General features: G+C 32.6%; 1 protein-coding gene across 1 annotated transcript; it reads left to right on the top strand.

Moving 5' to 3' along the window:
- Positions 1 to 8,868: 8,868 nt before the first annotated feature.
- LOC120076654 (calmodulin-binding protein-like protein) lies at positions 8,869 to 11,847 on the top strand. Its single transcript, XM_039030537.2, has 2 exons — positions 8,869 to 9,081; positions 10,067 to 11,847. Exon 2 carries the CDS (start codon positions 10,110 to 10,112, stop codon positions 11,472 to 11,474), a length of 1,365 nt encoding a protein of 454 aa, XP_038886465.2. The 5' UTR covers positions 8,869 to 9,081; positions 10,067 to 10,109; the 3' UTR covers positions 11,475 to 11,847.
- The last annotated feature ends 10,285 nt before the right edge of the window (positions 11,848 to 22,132 follow it).

Below are 22,132 nucleotides of genomic sequence, written 5' to 3' on the forward strand. Positions count from 1 at the left end.
ATAAAAATATTATCAACTTTATGTTCATTTTCTATATATAAAAAAGTATTTTATATTTGTGTTCTTGGGATTGAAAAACATTGGTTCATCATGGAAATCTTATATGTAATGACAAGGTTCATAGAAGTAACAACTATCAAAAAGTGCATCTTAATGACATTAAAAATTGTCATGGTCTATTTAATTCTTGACAAGGAAAAAATGTCACTATGTATTCTTTTTTTGACATTTTATAACTATGATCATTACTTAAAATCCTACATAAATTAGTCAATTTTGAGTCAATTGATGATAAGATAACATACCATATTAAACTTGACAATGACAGTTTAACATTGTCAGTAATTGTTCATTAGTGACAATTATTTGTTATCATTTAAAGCTTAATTATGACATTTTTCAAAAACTATCATTGTACATCATACCTTTACAAGAGATATCATAACTGAAAATAACTGGCATGAATTCTAAATAGGATATTTTTTAAATACCATGGTATCGCAGTTTTCTTGTAGTGAATGAAATATCCGTTGACATATCGATATATTCATAAATTGAAAGGTTTGACATGAATATTAAATATCTATGAATCTCTCTAACATATTTGATAAATACTTGTAAAACATAGAAAATATAATCTATTTAACCCCATATGAATATGAATACTAATAACAATATCTATAATTTAGTTTAGGGAGGTAAAATAACTTAGGCCTTGTTTGATAACTAATTTGTTTTTTTGTTTTTAGTTTTTGAAAATTAAGCCTATTTTCTCCATATTTCTTACAATGATTATCATCTTTCTTAAATATAATGGTTGAATTCTTAGCCAAATTCCAAAAAACAAAAACAAGTTTTTAAAAGCTACTTTTTTTTAACCCGTTTGGTAACCATCTTTCTTAGTTTTCAAAATTTGACTTAGTTTTTTTAAACTGTTAGTAAAAAGTAGATGACAAAGGAAGAAATTTAGACGTGGAAGTAGTGTCTATAGGCTTAATTTTAAAAAACAAAAACTCAAAACCAAATCGTTACAAAGTGCAGCCTTAATTATTAATTTAAATAAATTTTAGAAATTCCTTGACTTACATTAAGTATCTGTTGATATTGGTAATTTATTGATATATTCGTCGATATATAATTGTAAACTAAAATTTTTTATTATCGATATCGATATCAATATTTTAGTCATTGATTTACATATAACATTTTATTATATACACATTATATAGGAGAAAAAAAAACGGAGATGAATATAATCTTCGTCTTTTCCTCCATTTAGCTAATGAGAAGAATCTTTTCGCTCCCCTCTATTTCTCATATAACTAGGGATTTTCTGCCTCCACAAGTAAGTAGTATTTTAGGGCCCATTTGATAACGTTATCATTTTTTATTTATTGCTTTGTGTTTCTTGTTCCCTCTTCCATATTTCTTATATTTTAAGAACTAGAAACAATAATATGTTTGGTAACTATTTATGTTTCCCGTTTCTTGAAAAAAAAAAATGGAAACAAGAACTTGTTTGATAACTATTTCTTATTTCTCATTTCTCAATTTTTCCTTATCTTTCTTCTTATTTTTTCGTTGCTAATCACCACCTCGGACCATCGCCACCATTAAGGGTGTTCAAAAAATCCGATGATCCGAAAAAACTGATCAACCCAACCCAACTCGTGCGGTCTGGGTTGGGTTATCAACTCATTTGGGTTGGGTTGGGTTGGGTTCATATAAATGAAAATTTTATGGGTTGCATTGGTTTAAGGATTCACCTAATTAACCCAAACCAACCCGAACCAACCCAAATTTATTATTACCTTTAAAATATATTTTTTTATTATTTATAACACAATTATTTATACATATAGTGATTTTAATTTTATTTAATTGAAATATTTTTTTAATAATATATTCTTCAGCAACTCTTAAAAGTAGTTTCATTGCATTTTAGAAAGAAAATTTTCACTATTTAAATTGAAATTGAGTTGTTCATCTTAATTCAATATATGAAAATAATTAAATAAGTTTTTTACATATTTACGTTGTGCTTCTTTTTATAACCAAATTTTAAACAAATGACCCGATTAACCCAAACCAATCCAACCCAACCCAAATATTTCATGGTTGGATTGAGTTGGGTTCATTTTTTAATAAAGGTTAGTTGAAGAAATTTATAACTCGAACAATTGGGTTGGGTCTAAAAAGTCTTTCAACCCAACCCAACCCAACCCATGAACACCCTTAGCCACCACCCAAATGCGGCCACCTCCAACTATAATCACTGGTGGCCATCGCTATTAGCCAACTCTAGTAACCATCACCCACCCCCCTTCGATCACTACCAATGATGGCCAACTCCAATCACCACCACAAACTCCTATGGTGGTTATTTCTTTTTTACTGTTTCTTGTATTTTTTTGCTAATCTTTTTACTTATTTTATACATAGTTTAAATATAATTTAATTATGTAAAATAAAAAGAATATATAGCATGTATTACATTATAAAAATATACAACATTTACATTATTAAATACACACAAGTCTCGATGCAAAGTTAATAGTTATCATATAATTGTTTCTATAATTCATATGTTGCTAAAATTTGATCTGGAATATCATTTCTCACTCAATTCATTTGTTTTAAATGATGTTGGCTCAAATCCGACTCAATTATATTATATGTAAATGTTGTGGTTGTAAAATATCAAAGTGAACCTAATTGAATGTCTTAATAAATAAAATTAAAAAAATTCATCCAGTTTCGAATGTATTAAAAATAATAAATTCAAATTTAAAGTAATATATAAATATGTATATTGCAAAATTTAAGATTCAATATTCAAAAAATATTTAAATATACATATTAAAAATTTGCAATTTAAAAATCAAAATAATATATAAATTTAAATATTAAAATATTTAAAATTCAAAATTGAATTAAACATATAAATATAAAAAAATTAATAGAGGAAAAAAATATAAAAGAAAGAAAGAAATGTAAACGAAAAAAAATATACAAGAAAGAAAGAAATGTAAAAGAGATATACCAAATTAATATAGAAAAAATGATATATAAGAAAAAAAATTAAAAAAAAAATGAAAATGCATTTTCTAAGAATCAAAACCAGGATGTATAGCCCATGAAAGAGGCCTAGGTGTGCCTCACTACCAAGCAAGCAAACATTTTGTGTTATAATAAAAACGAAACAGAGAAAATTACTTTTGGTAGTTCTTAAATTTGATCCCATTTCTGAAAATATTTTTCAAATTTTAGAAACAAGAAACGAAAACAATTATCAAACATGTCAATTTCTTAAAAAATAGAAACAAAAACAAAAAACAAGAAACAATAATTTATAATCTTTCACGTTCCAAAATGGTATTTCAATTGAAATATCAATCACATAGGGAGAGCAATTTTGATTTATTTTTCTGACTCGATACATTACAAGTTGATGAATATCCTTTTCATTTACTGATTTACATCTAAGTAAGTAAATAAATTAAAATCACTATTCACCATGAATTTAAAATTTAAAATTTTCGAGAAATACTTTGCTTGTTCATTTCTTCATACGTACGAGCAATAAGCAACGTCCATTGAAAACATTATTGATTAAGAATCACGACATCATTAATTTCTATTACTTTGTATGAAAAAATTAAATAAATTATCAATTATTTTATTATATATTTTCATATCTATATTTGATTTTTAAATTGCAAACAAGGACGTGAGAATAAGTGCTACGAGGAGAAAGAACAAATAAATTTCAGTTTATCGAAATTGAAAATATTGCCCCCCAAAAAAAAAAAACTGAATTAAAAAGTTGGAAAATATATTGTTATTATTTTATTTTTATTTTTTTTAAAGGCTGATGAAAAGGAAAGAAAATGAAGAAAATTCGTGAATGGGGCATATGGCAAAAGGTCAAAGAAATAATAGACTATAAAATAAAATTTTGATTTAACAGTGATATATATTAATCATATCCAAATTATTTTTTTTAAAATTTATTCTCTTTCTCATACGTGATGGCTACTAATTACTTTGTGGGAAGGCACTGCCATATGGAGAAAATTTGTTTATTTCATTATATATACAAATGTAATATAATATATATGATAAAAAAAAATGGGAGGAATTAAATTGAAGCTTTTTAAGATTTTAGAGAACACAAATAAACCATTGCTTAAACCATGGATACGAAATTGCAACTCGTATCATAAATATTAATCAAATAACAAAGTTGTGATTTTAGGCCAAGGTTTGATGTAGGATGTTTTTCTTCGGAATTTGGTTATTTTGAGATTTAAAATTTTGATGTAAGTTGTTTAAATTTTTATTAAATGACACGTTTAATAAGAAATCAATGATTTCGTTATACAAATTATTTTGTCAGATCGAAAATATTACAATAGGTAAAAGATACTAATTACCATCTTAAAGATTAATGGTTTGATTTTTATTCTCGTTATTGTTGAGAAAATATTACACATTTACATTTAATCTTGACGTAGGAAAAGATTAATCCTAATTTACTAAAAAATGACCAAAACTATTCATCACCTATATTTCAGGTATATTCACATATTTCTCCTATAACAATTCCAATGTAAGTTATCCATACTTCTATTAATTTAAAATGTGAATACCCTATGAAAGAATTAGTTTTTTTTCTTTCCTTTCTTAGTAATACACAAAAGAACAAGGAACTAAAGAGGTCTTAAATTATTAGACACAACAACATTGATTTGTGAAGGGTTATCTTCAAGCCAGACACTAAAGACGTTGGTTTCACGTGTATCACAAGTCAAGCCATGAGCTATAGAATTACAATTTTATGAACTAAAAGAGAAGCCTAAAGAAATCACTAATAGAAAGTTCGAATGTCATCAATAAAGGTTTGGACTTCGTAGTTGAAGTAGTCCCAACTTTCAAGTAAATTTCAAAAAATAATTATCGAATCTATTACCATCTAGAAAGGATAAATCTAGCAGCAAGCAATCTCGAAGAGTAAAACAGTTCTAGATTCTTAAAAATTGTGATCCCAACCTATCAATGATAGGGAGTAAACTTAACAAAAACTTAGAATTAAGATTTTAAATATCATTAAAAAAAAACTACAAAAAAAAACTACTTTGTTTTTTTTTTTTTAAACTCAAATATCGTGGTAGAAGTAAAATTTTTCAATTGGTTACCTACTTTGGAGGTATGAAATACATTTTCAAGTGTTTAATTTAAAAAATAAGTCATTTTAGAAGAAATTGAAGTATTTGACAACAACTCAAAATAGTTTTTCAACTGATTTTAATCCATTTTTATCAAAAGTGTTTAAATAAATAAGAGTTTTTTGAAAAACATTTTTTTTCTCAAGTCAGTCTAAGACTCTTAGTCGAACTGATAAACACTTTTGATTTATTGTTTGCTTTTGTACTAAAAAAACCAACAGATTATTTTTTCTATGTATTATGAGTCCTTACCTGAGATATTAGCAAAGTTAAAAATGTTTGTGGACATATCGATATATCTATTAATAGAAAGGTTCAACATTCATATCTCTAATATCTTTTATAAATGTTTGTAAAACATAAAAATGTAGCCATATATTTAGTTCAATTTAAATAGAAATACTAATAACAATATCTACAATTTAGTTTCGGAGTAAAAACAACTAACTTAGGCCTTGTAGTGATCATTTGGCTTTTTGTTTTTTATTTTTGAAAATTAAACTTATAAACACTACTTGTACTTCCATGTTTCTTCATTTGTTATTTACTTTTTACGAATGGTTTAAAAAATCAAACCAAAATTTAAAAACTAAAAAAAGTAGCTAGCCATTTATTAAGGATTTGGTTTTTGAGTTTTTGTTTTTGAAAATTAAACCTAGAGACACTACGTTTACCTCCATTTTTTTTTTTCATTTGTTATCTACTTTTTACTAATGACTTAAAAAACTAAGCCAAAATTTGAAAACTAAGAAAATGTAATTTTTAAAAACTTATTTTTGTTTTAAAATTTGGCTAAAAATTCAACCATTGTACTTAAGAAGAAAGATGCAAATCATGATAAAAAAAAAAAAAGAAACAAAATAGACTCAATTTTCAAAAAACAAAAAACAAAAAACAAAATACTTATTGGCCTTATTTATCAATATAAATAAATTTGATAAATTTAATGACTTCTAAAAATATCCATTGATATTAATATTTTGTTGATATATCCGTAAAATTGAAATTTCGATGTCAATATGGACCTCAATAGTTTAAACCTTTGATATTAGAGATATCAATATTGATGTCAAATGCTCTCCGATTTGTGGAAATCAGAGGGACCACGTTTTGCCATATTTGATGTTGATTTAGAAAATTTATTAAATGTCGACTTCTTTCAGACAAGATATGATATTTGATTAATTAATATTAATTTTCATTGATGAAATTTTCAAGATGGAACACACCTTCATCAAATCAACAAAAGAATACGAAAAAGAAATTTTTTCTTTATAAAAATGTATAAAAACAAAATTAATTCATCGTTTGACGTTAATTTTATAAGAGATTTGCACCAATGTCAAAGCTTAGTAATATTTAGGAATATTACGGGAATGCCATATAGTCATGCCTCTACGTTAAAACTTTTTTTTTTTTTTTTTTTTTTTTTTTTTTTTTTTTAAATTTGACAAAATAAGTTTAAAAAATTAGATCCATAATCTAGACTTATTATTTCTGCAAAAATAGCAAAAGAAAAAAAAACTCAACCTCGTGTAAATACACACCTGATACACTATTAATGAGTATTTGATACACGGTTAAAAATGACTAGTTATTTAATTGTTTTTAAAAAAATCATAAAAATAATTTTTTTGAAACATACTTTTTTCTCTAGTTATTCCAAACATGTCAAATTGTCAAAATGAGTATACTAACTGAGTATTAGTAAGCTTTAGGTTGAATATCTCTGAATTATTATAAATTTGTACTTAAAACAACATCATTTAAAAAGAAAAAAAATTACGAAAGGAATAAAACAATGTAGAGAATACAAAAATTAAAGTGAGTAATAACTCATATTGCTGCAAATAAAAAAAATACAAAAAGTATACAAATCAATAGAAAAAATACACAATTGTTATACTTTAAATGCAGTATATTAGTTGACCGATATACCAACAAACGGAGTTTGTTAAAAGGACAAAATTGGAATATAGAATAAACAAAAGTTTAAATGTGAGAATTTTTTTATATCTACAATTTTTTATATGTTGAAGACATACCCCTAATTATACATTTTAGATTTGTCACCTATTGTAAATTTCTTAAGCTAATTCCTTAAGCTAAATACTATGTATTATAAATTACATTCTATAAACAATTATTTTTTATGGAAGGCTATAAACAATTAATTTTATCATAGAGTTAATTAGACATTCAAATATGTAAAATAATATAGTCTCAGCTAAAATTGAACCAATGGCAAAAATTACGACATTTGTTTGAGTTTAGAATCCATTTTGATAGAAACTAAAAATTAAGGGCAAAAATTGGTATTAACCAACAAGGGACAAAATTGAACTACTTTTAATATACTCTTTTAAAGTTTATTAGTTTATTTTATTATATCTATATTTCAAATATATTATTTGACTTCTACGCATATTCTATTTTTGGTCTTTAAATTTTGTTAATTGTGAATATTAAATAAACATAAATAAATCTTAGTCCACCTAAATTCATTCACACCAAAAAAGTTGTTCCCAAGATGTCACTAAATCTTATATAAAAGTTTTATAATCATCTATTATAAATATATATATATTTTGTTTATTACAAATTCGAAACCAAACGAAAAGAAAATTTTCAAATTAAGTAGAAATGTTTATGTTTATGCCCATTAATATGTGTTTATCAATATGGTATCAGAAAAAATGGACACTCTCTATATATCTCCACAATAGTATTATATTATTTGTTTATTTTAGACATAAATTCTTATAACTTTTTTTCCATCGAAAATACTGATAAAGTTATTGTCTCCTCAGTTTGAATATTGATCAATTGACATATGAGTGTATAAGTAATCATGAGATCTATTTTCAAATCTCCCTACTTACACCCAATTGTATTTAAAAAAAATAAAGATATCATCTCTCACTTATATACTCACAATCGTTTTCTTATCTAGCCAATGTGAGACTTTAGTCATACTTCTAATTATTCTCTCTTCAAACAAAGTATATCGATGCTACTCATTAAGGAACAATGAACACCATTCACATATTTCTACAATGAAATGATAGTGTCCACACATCGAGTATAAGTCTTCATGAGATATTGTCTCTTACTTATATATTAAGAATCTTCTTATTATTTAGCCAATTGAAAATTTTATTACTACATAAAGAACACAAAAATCTTTTTAAATAGAACATTCAAAAACTAATTTTTTTAGTACAACCTATATATGGGGATGAGAGATTAAATATCCGACTTCAAATGAAGGAATACATATCAATTATAAGCTCTTTTTAGCCACTCGAAAACTAAATCGATGTAATCACAAACTTAGTTTCAAAAGAAATCAAACTGAACCAATATCAATTTGATTAGATCGGTTTTGCAAATTGTATTAATTCATAATAATGAACCTACCATATGCTTTTTGTTTGGAAGTTAATTAGAAGAATTTAAGACATGGTTGGGATGTTTTTTTGTTTTTTCTTCCTAAAAAAGAGGAGAAACCAAACGAAGAACAAAGGGGTTCAGGTCAAATCTATGTTTTGTATTTGAAAAAGTCAACCATTGTAATGGTCGACTTTAATGTGGCTGTTTCCTTCATAATAAAATAAAAATTATAAGGAAAAAAGAGAGAGAGAGAGAGAGAGAGAGAGAAGAAAGGATTCAGTTGAGAGAAAATGGCGGTTTCATTGAATCACCTCCATCAAACAAAAACTGAAAAAGGAAAAGAAAGAAAGAAAGAACAAAAAAGAAACTCTCAATTTCTTTCAAACTGATTCTTTTTCCTTCCTGTTTTATCATCATTCCCATTTCTTCACTCCATGGTTTCTTTCTTTCCTTCCTCAAGGTATGTGTTTCTTGCTTTCCCCCCTCTCTCTCTTGAATTTCAATTCCTCGTCTTTCATTTTCCGAGAAAGGTATAGGTGAGGATCGAACTTTCGACTTCAAGAAAGGTAATAAGGTATCATATGATCTACTTCCATTTGTTTTCAATCTTTTGCTTTTTTTATGAGTTTTTTCATCGAGACGTTTCCCAAATCTAAGTTGTGCATACGTTTCTTTCTTAAAATAAGATATCAAAACTACCATTTTGTACATTCAAATGGTGGATAGCTTGATCCTTATGTGCAATTGTTGTACTAAATAAGAAAAGAAGAAATCCAATATACCAAATATAAATTTGACTTCTAAATCTTTAATTGCATAACCCAATCCATGAACCAAATATCATCTAAATTCTCCCATGAGATGGAAGGCTTCAAATTTTATGTTAGTTTTCTCCTTTTCTATATTTTTTTTCAACATGAATAAGTGTATTATAGATTATGGCAGTTGTTTTGTGAAGAATAGGATTTGTTAGAAGGAAACTTTTGATGCCTCAATGATCATTTGAAGTTAAGATATGATATGAAAATGCACTCAGATCTTCATTTTGTTGTTTAAGAACAAATATTGATGTTTTTTTTCCCTTATATTATCAAGAACTTACAACCATGGTTATAATTTGGAAGGGTATCTATTCTTTTCTATGAGATCAAGGGTCAAAAATTCAAATTGTCATTTTAATGTATAGATTTTAAGAAAGTAAAACATGTTTTTTTTTTTTTTTTTGACAATATATGTGGTGAGGGAATCAAACCTCTGATCTCGAGATCAATAATATAAACTTTATTTTAGTTGTGCTAGGTTCATTTTGGCAGATTAAAATGTTTTATAAACCATTTTTCAAAATTTTCTTAGAATGCTTTTACTTCAAGGCACTTTTGTCAAAAAGTGTTTTCCCCCTCTTCATGCTGTTATTGAAACGCAAGGAATGGCGTTTGAAAATGCAGGTAAATGCTAGAACTCTAAAAAAGGCCAAAGTAGCTGAGCTGAATGGCAACAACTAAAGCAAAAGAAAACAGTGGTTTGGGGAAGGAAAGAAGGATCACAGCTCCAAGTTCTGTCACAATTCCTACTCATACTCCAACCAAAAGAACTCCAAAATCATCCCCTAGAGGCCTTATCTCTTCCACTGATCCAAAACTTTCTTCTTCTTCTCCTTCTCCTTCTCCTTCTTCCCCTTCTTCTTCCTCTACTCTTTCTCTTTCCGTTCTCCCCGAAAAACACATTCCGAATTATCTCAAGTCGACAGCCAGCTCCCGCCATGACCATAACTTTAAGCCAGTAACCAGGAGTAAGTCTGGCCCAGCACCAATACCTGAGGGCAAACCTAGTTTGAATAGAAGAAGATCTTTCGATAAACCTCCCTCGACCGCACCACGTTTGGGGAAACCGTTTCGATCGCCTGGACCGAGGAATAGGGCTGCTCATGTTCCGGTTCGGTCATCCTCTTTTGGGGCTAAACCTTCCACCACCACAATTGTCAATTCTACAAAGCCTGGTTTTCTGGATAGATCATCTTCTAAAATCTCTAAGATGGGAGGGAAACCACAGCAACCAATTCATAGTTTGAAAAGTAGTAATAGTAATGTAAAGAAAAGCTTGAAAAGAGAATCTAGCAATGCTGCTGCTTCTGCTTCTGTTTCTGCTTCTGCTTCTGCTTCAGCTTCAGCAGAAATCGTTCCCAAGACTAAGAATGCTGTTGAACATGTAGATCACAGTCCATCTTTCGTTCTCGGTGTTAACGAAGAGGATTTGAAAAAGATCGAGTGCGAACTCGATCCTTATCTGCCTGATCCAATGCCTGAATTGGACAAACAACTTAGAATCGATCAGGTGGAAAAGAAGGCAGTTTTGGATAAAGATGAGGCTGACACAGAAACCTTCAAAGTAGTTGTTGCTAATAAAGAAGTGGAAGAAATTCCAGAGGCAGCCGAGACTGAAATTTCATTAACGAATCGAGAACGAGACGAAGTGGAAGGAGAAGAGGAGAAACCAGAGAGAATTGCAGTGGAAAAAGAGGAAGTTGTTGGATCAGAGGAAATTAACACAAACAACAAGAATGATCAAGAGAAGAGTGAAACAGATCCTGTTTTAGATGGGGAGAGTTACAAGGAAGAAAATGATCACAAGGCGGCCGAGACAACAGAGAAAGAGGCCGAAGCGACCGAGAAAGCGGCAGCGGCAGTGGTAGCAAAACCGCGACAAGGAGGACCAGGGAGAAAAGAGTCTCCAGCAATGTACAATCATGTAATAGAGGAGACAGCAAGTAAGCTTTTGGAAAAGAGGAAGAACAAGGTAAGAGCATTGGCTGGGGCATTTCAGACAGTCATTGATTATGAATCTTCATCTAAATGATTCATAAATGCCTCCCATTTTCTCATTCTTCATTGATTAATTTAACTTACCTATAAAAACTCATTATGGAAAATTTAACAGTACAAGGTCATTTATACACAACAATGTAGAGTTGAGGTTTTTGTTCTTCCTAATTTTCCTTCTTGGTGGTGGGGTATTTTTTCTTTTTTTCTTTTTTTCTTTTTCACAAGGGATTGATCTTTTCTGAATTTCTTATCTTACTTGTATAATAAAATGACACAATTTGGAGAGAAGATTGTATCAGTTTGTTGTTTTTTCTTTTCTTTCTATTCCAGCTGTTGATATTGGGATGTTGTATAAGTGTGAGGTTTAATTATCAAAATACCATAAACTACGAGGTTGGTTTCACTTATATATTTCAGCTTTCAAAGTTTCATTTTAACGTTTGAAGTTTGTTTTAAGGCAACTCTTACTATTAAAATTCATAGACAATGCAACTTCTATCCATATGAGCAAATCTAAACATATACCTTGAAATATAAGGACATAAGTTACAAGCCTTCAATTTTCTGCTAATATAAAGACATAAGTCACAAGCCTTCAATTTTCCTCTCTTTCATTTATGATTTTTCTTGCTAATCCTAACCTCTAAATTTCTTTATGTTAAAATGAAATTTTTCAAAATTGAAAGTATAATTAAAACTAACCCCACAGTTCAGAGTAGATTTTTTTTTTTTTTTGATAATTTAACTTAAATGTGAGGATAGTATGATTTTTACTGTTTGTATATCACCATAATGGCTACAATTGAAATATGCTAATATCAATACGAACTTAGAAGTTAAAACACTAGGTTAAACTATAATAAATAAATATATTTTAAATATCTAAAGAATAAAAAGGTCAATTTTATTTTAAACTTTTTAGGGGGCATTTGGGGTAAAAACTATGCTAAGACTATAATAACCACTTTTTGCTATAGTAGGAAAATTTCACAAAATGACTAAAAACCCAAAAATTTGTCTACCAATGACCTCTTCCTAAAAACTTTTCTACCTTTGACCTTTTCCCCATGCAAAATTTTAAAATTACCCCCAGTTTTCTTCAGCCTTCAGACCGCACCACATTTCTTCTTCCTTCAATGATTTCTTCAACCCTTCATTCAATGTGCATTCAATATACCACCAACATTCCACCAAAACATTTATTCCCAACTAATATTCTGAAGAGAATGGGACATCACTCTCATTATTCACTTTCTGTCGTTGAACTCCCCACGAAATTCTCTCATTATTCTCTCGTAGCTTTTTCTCATAGTTTCAGCCCAACATCTTCGTTGATTGCTTTCATCGTCGAATTCAGTCCACATTACTTCTTCCTTCAACAGTTTCTTCAGCCCTTCATTCAATGAACGGTTTCTACTCCTAGATCGCTTTCATAATAAGTGTCGTTTAGCATTAAATTATTGGACGATCGTCTATACATTACTATGTGATCGTTTATACATTACTATGCGATCGTTATACATTCCTATGCGGTCGTTTATACATTACTATGCGATCGTTTATACATTACATGCAATCGTTTACTATGCGATCGTGTATAAATTACTACGCGATCGTTCATAAATTATAATACGATCGTATAATAAATTATAAACGATCGTGTAGTAGTTTATACACGATCGTATAGTAAATTATAAACGATTGTGTAATAATTTATACACGATCGTTTAGTAAATTATAAACGATCATGTAGTAATATATACACAATCGTTAATACATTGCTATGCGATCATTTATACATGACTATGCAATCGTTTACAACATGATCGTATAGTAATTTATATACGATCGCATAGTAATTTATACACGATCGCATAGTATTTTATACACGATCGCATAGTAAATTATAATCGATTGTGTAGTAATTTATACGATACGATCGTTTATACATTACTATGCGATCTTTTAGTCATTACTACGCAATCGTTTACTACAAGATTGTGTAGTAATTTATACATGATCGCATAGTAATTTATATACGATCGCATAGTAATGTATAAACGATTGTTCACTTATCAATGATTTGCTTATCCTATTATAGATCAATGTCGCTACTTCACATCTTTGTACGATTTGGTAGGGATTGGATGAGTCCGGAAGAAACTATGTTGGTGGTCATATGAAAGGTTTGAAAGTCAGAAATGATATAACAGTCAGTGAATTAGTGAGTATAATGCACCAATGATTGAATATCAATCCGGATATGTTTGATATAGACATCAAATGTTGCTACAATCTATTGGACTCGACTCCCCCAATTGACATGGTCGATGATGAAGATCTTAGCTTTTTTTTAGAAGGTAATGAGGCATCTCGGATGCTGTTATTTAATTGGAGCACATTGATGCTGAAGGAGTCTTTGGAACCGATTACACCTTATGAAAGTCATGGAGTACACCAACATTGCAATCCAACCGATCAACCCAATCCAATTCATACCATGTCTTCACTTGATGATCATATTGAGCCATGTAACTTAGGGAATGACCGAAGTGAGGCTTGGTTTGGTCGAAACAGTAAACCCAAATGTATTTCACAATTTAATACTGAACATGGATATGAACAATCTTCAGGTCTACAAACTTCTCCAACACCTGACATCCATGTTCCAACCCTACCTGCTCTCGTTCCACCGGTTGTGATGCCTTCGGTTTTAATGCATTCCACTGTTCCAACTGAACCATTTGTTGATATACCCAGACCATCAGAGGGCCCATCGTATGACAACCTCATCACAATACCTCATGATTATTTGGAATGACGAAGATATAAAAGTTGATCAAATTTTCTTTTTGAAATATGACTTATTAGTTAAATTATTGATGCTTGCAATAAGAAAGAACTTTGACTACCATGTAAAAAAATCAACAAAGAACTTGCTAACTATCCGGTGTTCGGTGGAGGAATGCAAGTGGAGGGTCCGTGCAAAAAATTGAAAAAAAGTGATTCCTTCAAAGTGATGAAATATCCCAGGGAACATACATGTTCTCTTGAAATGAGAATTAGTAATCATTGACAATAAAAAAGTTGGGTTATTAGATACTTAATCAAGTCCAAATACGAACAAGTTGGTTGAACCTACTGCCCAAAGGACATAATTGAGGACGTCCGACGAGAATATGGAGTGAACATTACCTATGGACAGGCTTATCACGCTAAAGAGTACGAATTGGTGTATGCACGATGATTGCCAAAAAAATCATATGTTGTTGTTAGGGCATATGGCGAGGCATTAAGCTTGCAAATCTAGGTACCATATTTGAGGTTGAAGTAGAGAACAGACAATACTTTAAGTACGTCTTCATGGCACTTGGTCCGTGTATTAGGGGTTTTCTAAACTGCATCCACCCAGTAATCGTTGTTGATGGGACCCATTTGCATGAGAAATACAAAGGTATGTTGTTAATAGCAATGTGTATCGATGGATATAACAATATATATCCTATCGCCTTCAGTATTGTAGATGGTGAGAACGATGCATCGTGGACTTGGTTCATGACTCATTTGAAGGCTTTGATAGGAGACGTTCCCAATCTTGTGATTATATCAAATCATCACATCTCAATTGCAAAGGCTATTGCAAGGATATTCTCTGATGCATTTCATGCCCTGTGTATATACCATATTTAGAACAATGTAGTGAACACATTCAAGAATAAGGACATAATCCCATACTTCTACCTAGCGGCGAAAGCATAAAGAATGTCTGACTTTCAGATGTATTGGGCTAAGCTCTATTAATATCCTAATGTGACGGCCTACCTTGAGGAGGTTGGATTACAACGGTGGGCAAGGGTTTATCAAGTCCATTGTAGGTATGAAAAAATGACGACAAATATAGTAGAATGCCTCGGTAGAGTGTTGAAACATGCCCGAGAACTACCAATCACAAAGCTATTAAAGCATATCCGTGAGTGGCTACAAGGTTGGTTCTATATCTGACGTACACACGCAATGACATGCACAAACATTGTAATTGATTATGCAATGAGTATTCTTAAGGAATCAGAATTTATGTCTAGAATATATCATATTTCTCCAGTGGATATGTATATAATTAATGTGGAAGATGGATATTTGGGTGGGTTGGTTGATCTTCGTTCACGGACATGTACATGTATGGAGTTTAATTGCCTCGAGATCTCATGCTCCCATGTAATATCTATAGCGACCCTGAGAAACATTAATGTTCAAACATTATGTGCAAAATGGTTTACAGTTGGTTGTGTGCTTGCTGCTTATGCCGAACCAATCTTCCCAGTAGGACAAAGTCAAAAATGGGTTGGAGATGTTGGAGATTTTGAACCAATTCTACCACCGCAAAAGGTAGTAAGTGTAGGTCGACATCAAACTGTCAGGATACCTTCAATTGGAGAGAAGCCACGACAAATACATAGGTGTACACGATGTGGTCAGAGAGGACATAACAAGAAAACATGCAGACAAACATTGATAACACCTGGCACTGACCCATCTAAACTAAACAATATGTAATTTTCGCTTTGTTTTTTTCTATACAACACCAATTAAACTATACAATATATAATTTTAGCACCAATTATACTGTACAATATGTAATGTTAGCACAAATTTATCTAAACGGTCGCTTAATTATTTATTTGCTTAGTTAAATGTACAATACCAATTATATTCTACAAATTTAGCACAAATTTATTACCAATTGTATTCTACAAATTTAGCACAAATTTATTACCAATTGTATTCTACAAATTTAGCACAAATTTATCTAAACGATCGCATAAAAAAACCTAAATATTCGTTTAACAAAAACTAAACGATCGCATAATAGATATCTAAACGATCACATAACAGATATCCGATGCGTTATTTTATGCGGTGAATTAATGAAAGGAATTGCGATGATGGAAAATGCGTTGTGCAAACAAGTTTTCTCAGCAGGACCCAAGTATAAATCCTACTGAGTTTCCTGGTAAGCTCAGGATCAAACTCAGAGACTAAGGAAAACAATATACGGTGATAATTTCGAGATTACTTTGCGGTATCAAATAAATTAATGGTTTGGTTGGTTTGTTGTTTGAAGTATATAAAAAGTATGCAGCGGATTTGAGAAAAGATTGATTATGCGACAAATACAATGAGTATGTAGACGAACGGGTTGAGAAGGTCTTTAGCTAGCGTTTCCCAAGAATGTGTTCAAAATATGCGATCATGCTACACTCATGCGACAACAAATCATTTTCCAATGTAAATGTGGTAGCTCCTAATTCTAGGACGCATGCGATGAATGCGATAATGTCTATAGAGCTTATTCCTAAGTCTCTGCTTCTTGCTTATGCGATGATGCAAGATGCACACAAGGACAAGGTGACCGCATACAATCATAACCTATCTCTAGGATGCATACGATGTGTTAATAGCAAACAACGCTTATTCTTAAGCTCCTATCTCTTGATTATGCGTTTCGAATCTGACTCTCCCGAGCCTAGATTCTAACCTGACTTTTCCAAGCCTAGATTCTATCCTTAGACTACCCTCCCGAGTATCTCTAATGGACGAATGACGCATACATAATACAAGATAATCACATAGAATGAAGATCCCTAGTTATACTAGCTAAGTGCTTCTCAACCCATTTGACAGATTTAGCTACTCATGCATAATATACATAGAGTGAATAGATATAAAGATGTAAATTCCATTTCTATAAATCAGTTCAGAGTACAAAATGACAATGGAAGATAAGGATAGAGAGCCTGGTAGCAATTCCTTGCTTCCCAAGGCTTTTACACTATTAACTCTATTCTGCTCAAAAGATATTCCTGCTTCTGTAGGAGTTGGCCCTCTCTCTGATCTCACGCTTCCGACACTCTTTCAAGTTCACCGGAACGATCTCTCGCTACAATCTCACTTCCCTCGCTTCTGCCTTCTAAGTAAAAGAAAACTATGAACAAGGCTACTTCTATCTAAAAGGAAATTCTCTAACTGTCGAACTTCTTCGTTGAAGGTGGCCTCTGGTATTTATAGAGCTTTGGGGTGAAAGGCTTCTTCTCTCTTATGATTGCACTGATGGGATGACATTGATTCTCTGGCTGATGCGCCAAATATTTGTCACCGAAAAGTTGAGTGTACTTGTTACAGTAGTTTGTTAACGGCTTGTCAACTTAATTCGGAATCGACCGTCATCAGCTTTCTGTCCCATCGTGATTTATTACGCTTTTCACCCAGATGCACCCACCCTGATGCACCGGCTCTATGCGGCAACCTTCTTGAGCAGATAATCGCGAGCACAAATGATCACATAGCCTTGCATTAACGCAATCTCTTGATGCGCTCGGCCGTTGATTTCTTTGGATCGCATTTTCCGCCTTGCGTTAACGCATATTCTGTACAAAAATACACAAGTTAGCTATTTTAATGCGATGAACGCATGCGACCGTAATATTGTGAACTTAATACTTTTTGGACGCAATCTTATATATTTTTATCATCGCAATCCTACATTGTTTAATAACTTAGCATTGTAATAACGTGCATTTCTGCCCGTTATCACACCCCCAAAATTAAACAATGCTTGTCCTCAAGCATAAGCTAAAGATTTCCTTTAGAAAGTCGACCGTTTTCTCTTTTCTTAGATTTCTCAAGGATGTATTATTCAAATCCTATACACCAAAATTTCCTTAATTTTTATCCAGGTCTCTTCTTAAAATATTTTTAAAATTTAGGGACCGCAAGCTTAACCTTCAAAAAGACTTTACAATATTCCAGGGCATCGCGTGATTTATTTAAAAAAAAAAACTTTCACTGGGGTGTTTTCAAATGATTTTTATTATCCTTGCGTATTTTAGACATTATTTTTTCTCTGACCTTGCATTGATCCAAGTGCCTCACCTTCGTTTTAGCTTGCCCCCACGTGTGTCATACGAACATCCAACTACGAGCAAGGCACTTTTTCTCAGACTAAACTCATGCCCATTTGGCAGCGGAGTTGCGATCATTTTATTTATGCGTTGATCACGATTCCTACCTTCGTTTTGGCTTGCCCCTACGGTGTCATGCAAACATCCAACTACAAGTAGGATCCGTTCGCAACATTATGATTTTTTTTGTAAGGCTAAACATAGCAAGGTCAAAAATAAATACCGCACCCCCAAATTTAAAATACGGCAATGTCCTCATTACTAAAAGATTGAAAGAAGTCATGTGATGTTCTTAGGAAGTTTCGTAAAGGGTCAATTTGAAAGAAAGCTAGCAGACCACTAACTTCTAGAAATATTTCATGAGGTGACTGTCCTAAAATTAAGTTGACTCTAGTGTGTACGAAAAGATAGAGGCATGCGTTTCATCATTGAAATCATAATTGGCAAAGAGAAATCATGCGGTGACTTACTAAATTGATCGATGTTAAATAATTGTGGCAACCAAAGAGGATGTGGTGATAAAATTTTCAAAATTAAAATGCGATGCGATAGTGCAAAATTTGGAATAAAGTCAAGGAAAGATACAACCCCCAAATTTGCATTATCGCCCGCATTAGATGTTGACGCATCCTGCTTTGCGGCAATCCGCTTTCTTTTGATTGCTGACAAAATAGAGTAGATGCGTCTTCGTGTAGCGCCTCTGCAATCGTTTACCTCGATCGTTTGCAAAGAAAAACATTGAGAGGGTCAAATAATAATAAAAAAACGAAGTTAACAAAAATTTTCTCATTTTTTTTTTTTGATAAAATGAAGGCAGAAAAACGATATTTGAAATAACATCATAGTAGTGAGAGTTCATGAATCATAAGTAAGAAAAGGATATTCCAAAAGACTTGCGCCCTAGATGATTTTTTGTCGCATGCCAGTGTAAGGGCCACTCGATTTCCCTTCATTCCAGATTTCTCAAGTCTACAGAGGTCTTTTATCGATGAAAATCACCCCCGCAATATGCCTTGACTCTTTGCCCGTTAACCTTGAATGCACGGGTCCCTTCCTCATTAATCAGCTCGACCGCACCATGCGGGAATATTTCTTTAATTATAAAGGGTCCGGACTAGCGCGACTTTAATTTGCCGGGAAAGAGCCGTAACCGGTCCAACGTGGAGATTTTTTCCGCATAGCTAGTTGTCATGCCAACGTTTTGCTCATTCTTTGTAAATTTTGGCATTTTCATAAGCTTGCATTCTCCACTCATCAAGCTCGACTAATTGAAGTTTTCTTGCTTCCCCTACTGCTTTTAAATCAAAGTTAAACTTCTTCATCGCCCACAGCGCTTTGTGCTCCAGCTCCAGTGGTAAATGACATGCTTTACCAAACACCAACGCATACGGAGACATGCCTATCGGTGTTTTGTGGGCAGTCTCATATGTCCACAGCGCATCATCCAACTTTGTTGCTCAATCTTTTCACAAAGGCTTTACCATCTTTTCTAGTATCAGCTTAATTTCTCGGTTGGACACTTCAGCTTGACCATTTGTCTGTGGATGGTATGTGGTGGCCACTTTATGGAGGATATTATATTTGAGCAGCAGATTTTTGATGAGGTAATTGACAAAGTGGGTGCCTTCGTCACTTATTATGGCACGTGGAGTGCCAAAACGAGTGAAAATATTTTTCTTTAGGAATTTAGAGACTACTGCCGCATCGCTTGCGGTGCATGCTACTGCTTCTACCCACTTGGAAACATAGTCGACGGCTAACAAAATATACTTGTGACCATTCGAAGGTAGGAATGGCCCCATGAAATCGATGCCCCAGATGTCGAACAACTCCAGTTCTAAAATGATGTTCATGGGCATTGCATGTTTCCATGAAATATTACCCGTGTGCTGGCATCGGTCACACTTCATCGTGTAGTCTCTTACATCCTTAAATAGTGTTGGCCAATAATACCCACTTTGTAATACTTTCGCTGTTGTGCGCTGGCCTCCAAAGTGCCCGCACATGGTGAATGACATTGCGATAATATGCATTGGTGAGCAGCATCCGGTACACATAGTCGTAGAATCTAGTCTGACCTCCTCTTATACAGATTTGGCTCATCCTAATAATAAAATCTGCATTCATGCCTGAGCCGCCTTTTTTGGTGGTTGGTATAATCTTCGAGAAATTGCTCGCAATCCAGATAATTACCACGTCTGCGTACCATGACAATTCTTCAATCTGAAATAGCTGCTCGTCTGGGAACGTTGCGTTCACTTCTGACTGATTGCGGTCAATCTCTGGATTTCCTAATATGGATAAATGATCCGCAACTTGGTTTTCTGTTCCCTTGTGATCAATTATTTCCATATCGAATTCTTGGAGGAGGAGAACCCATCTAATCTATCTCGGCTTCACGTCTTTCTTTTCATTAAATATTTTATCGCCGAGTGGTCAGTGTGGATGAGTACTTTGTTCCGAGCAAATATGCTCTGAATTTGTCCAACGCAAATATTACCGCATGCAACTCTTTTTCTGTGGTGGTGTAGTTAGTTTGAGCAGGATTCAAAGTCTTACTCGCATATGCGATGGGATGGAGTATTGTTTTTCTCTTCTGCGCCAGCACTGCTCCCATCGCATACCCGCTCACGTCGCACATTAATTCAAAGGGAAGTGTCCAATCTGGTGTGATCAACACGGGTGCGGTCGTTAATACGTTCTTCAAAATCATGAATGCATTGCGGCAATTGTCATCAAAGTCAAATTTCCTATCGGCCTCCATCAATGCATTCAGCGGTCGTGCTATCTTTGAAAAGTCCTTGACAAAACGTCTGTAAAATCCGGCATGTCCCAAGAAGCTCCTGACAGCCTTTACACTTGTTGGAGGTGGGAGCTTTTCAATCGCTTCAATTTTTTCCTTGTCCACCTCCAACTCATCCTTAGAGATCTTATGCCCTAGCACAATGCCCTCCTTCACCATGAAATAGTATTTCTCCCAATTAAGCACGAGGTTCATCTCTTCACATCTTTTCAATATCTTCTCCAAGTTGTCAAGACAGACTTCGTATGTGTGCCCATATACAGAGAAGTCGTCCATGAATATTTCTACATAGTCTTCGAGATATTCCAAAAAGATGGTCATCATACATTTTTGGAAAGTGCTTGGCGCATTGTAGAGGCCAAACGGCATGCGTCGAAACGCAAATGTTCCATACAGGCAGATGAATGTGGTTTTTTCTTGATCTTCAGAAGCAATCATGACTTGGTTATAATCGGCATACCCATCCAAGAAGCAGTAGAAGTCATTTCCAGCTAGACGATGCAGCATTTGGTCAATAAAAGGTAAAGGGAAATGATCTGTCTTCCTTGTCGCATTTAGTTTGCAGTAGTCCAAGAAAATCCGCTATACGGTAACGGTCCTTTGCAGTATCAGCTCGTTATTTGCGTTAGGGTCTACCGTCATCCCTCATTTCTTCAGCACGCACTGCACGGGGCTGACCCACGTGTTGTCTGCTATTGGATAGATGATGCCCAAGTCTAACCACTTGATTATCTCCTTCTTTACGACCTCCTTCATCGCAGGGTTGAGTTTGCGCTGATGTTTGATCGATCCTTTGTGGTTCTTTTCGAGACGAATTCTATGCATACAGTATGCGGGGCTAATTCCTCGAATGTCTGCGAGCGTCCAACCAATTGCTTTTATATATTTTCTCAAAATGCTCAGCAGTGCATTTTCTTGGTTTTCATTAAG

This window comes from Benincasa hispida, chromosome 4 (genome assembly GCF_027475165.1).
Source record: "Benincasa hispida cultivar pf3 chromosome 4, pf3_genome.v1.1, whole genome shotgun sequence".
Taxonomy (NCBI): domain Eukaryota; kingdom Viridiplantae; phylum Streptophyta; class Magnoliopsida; order Cucurbitales; family Cucurbitaceae; genus Benincasa; species Benincasa hispida.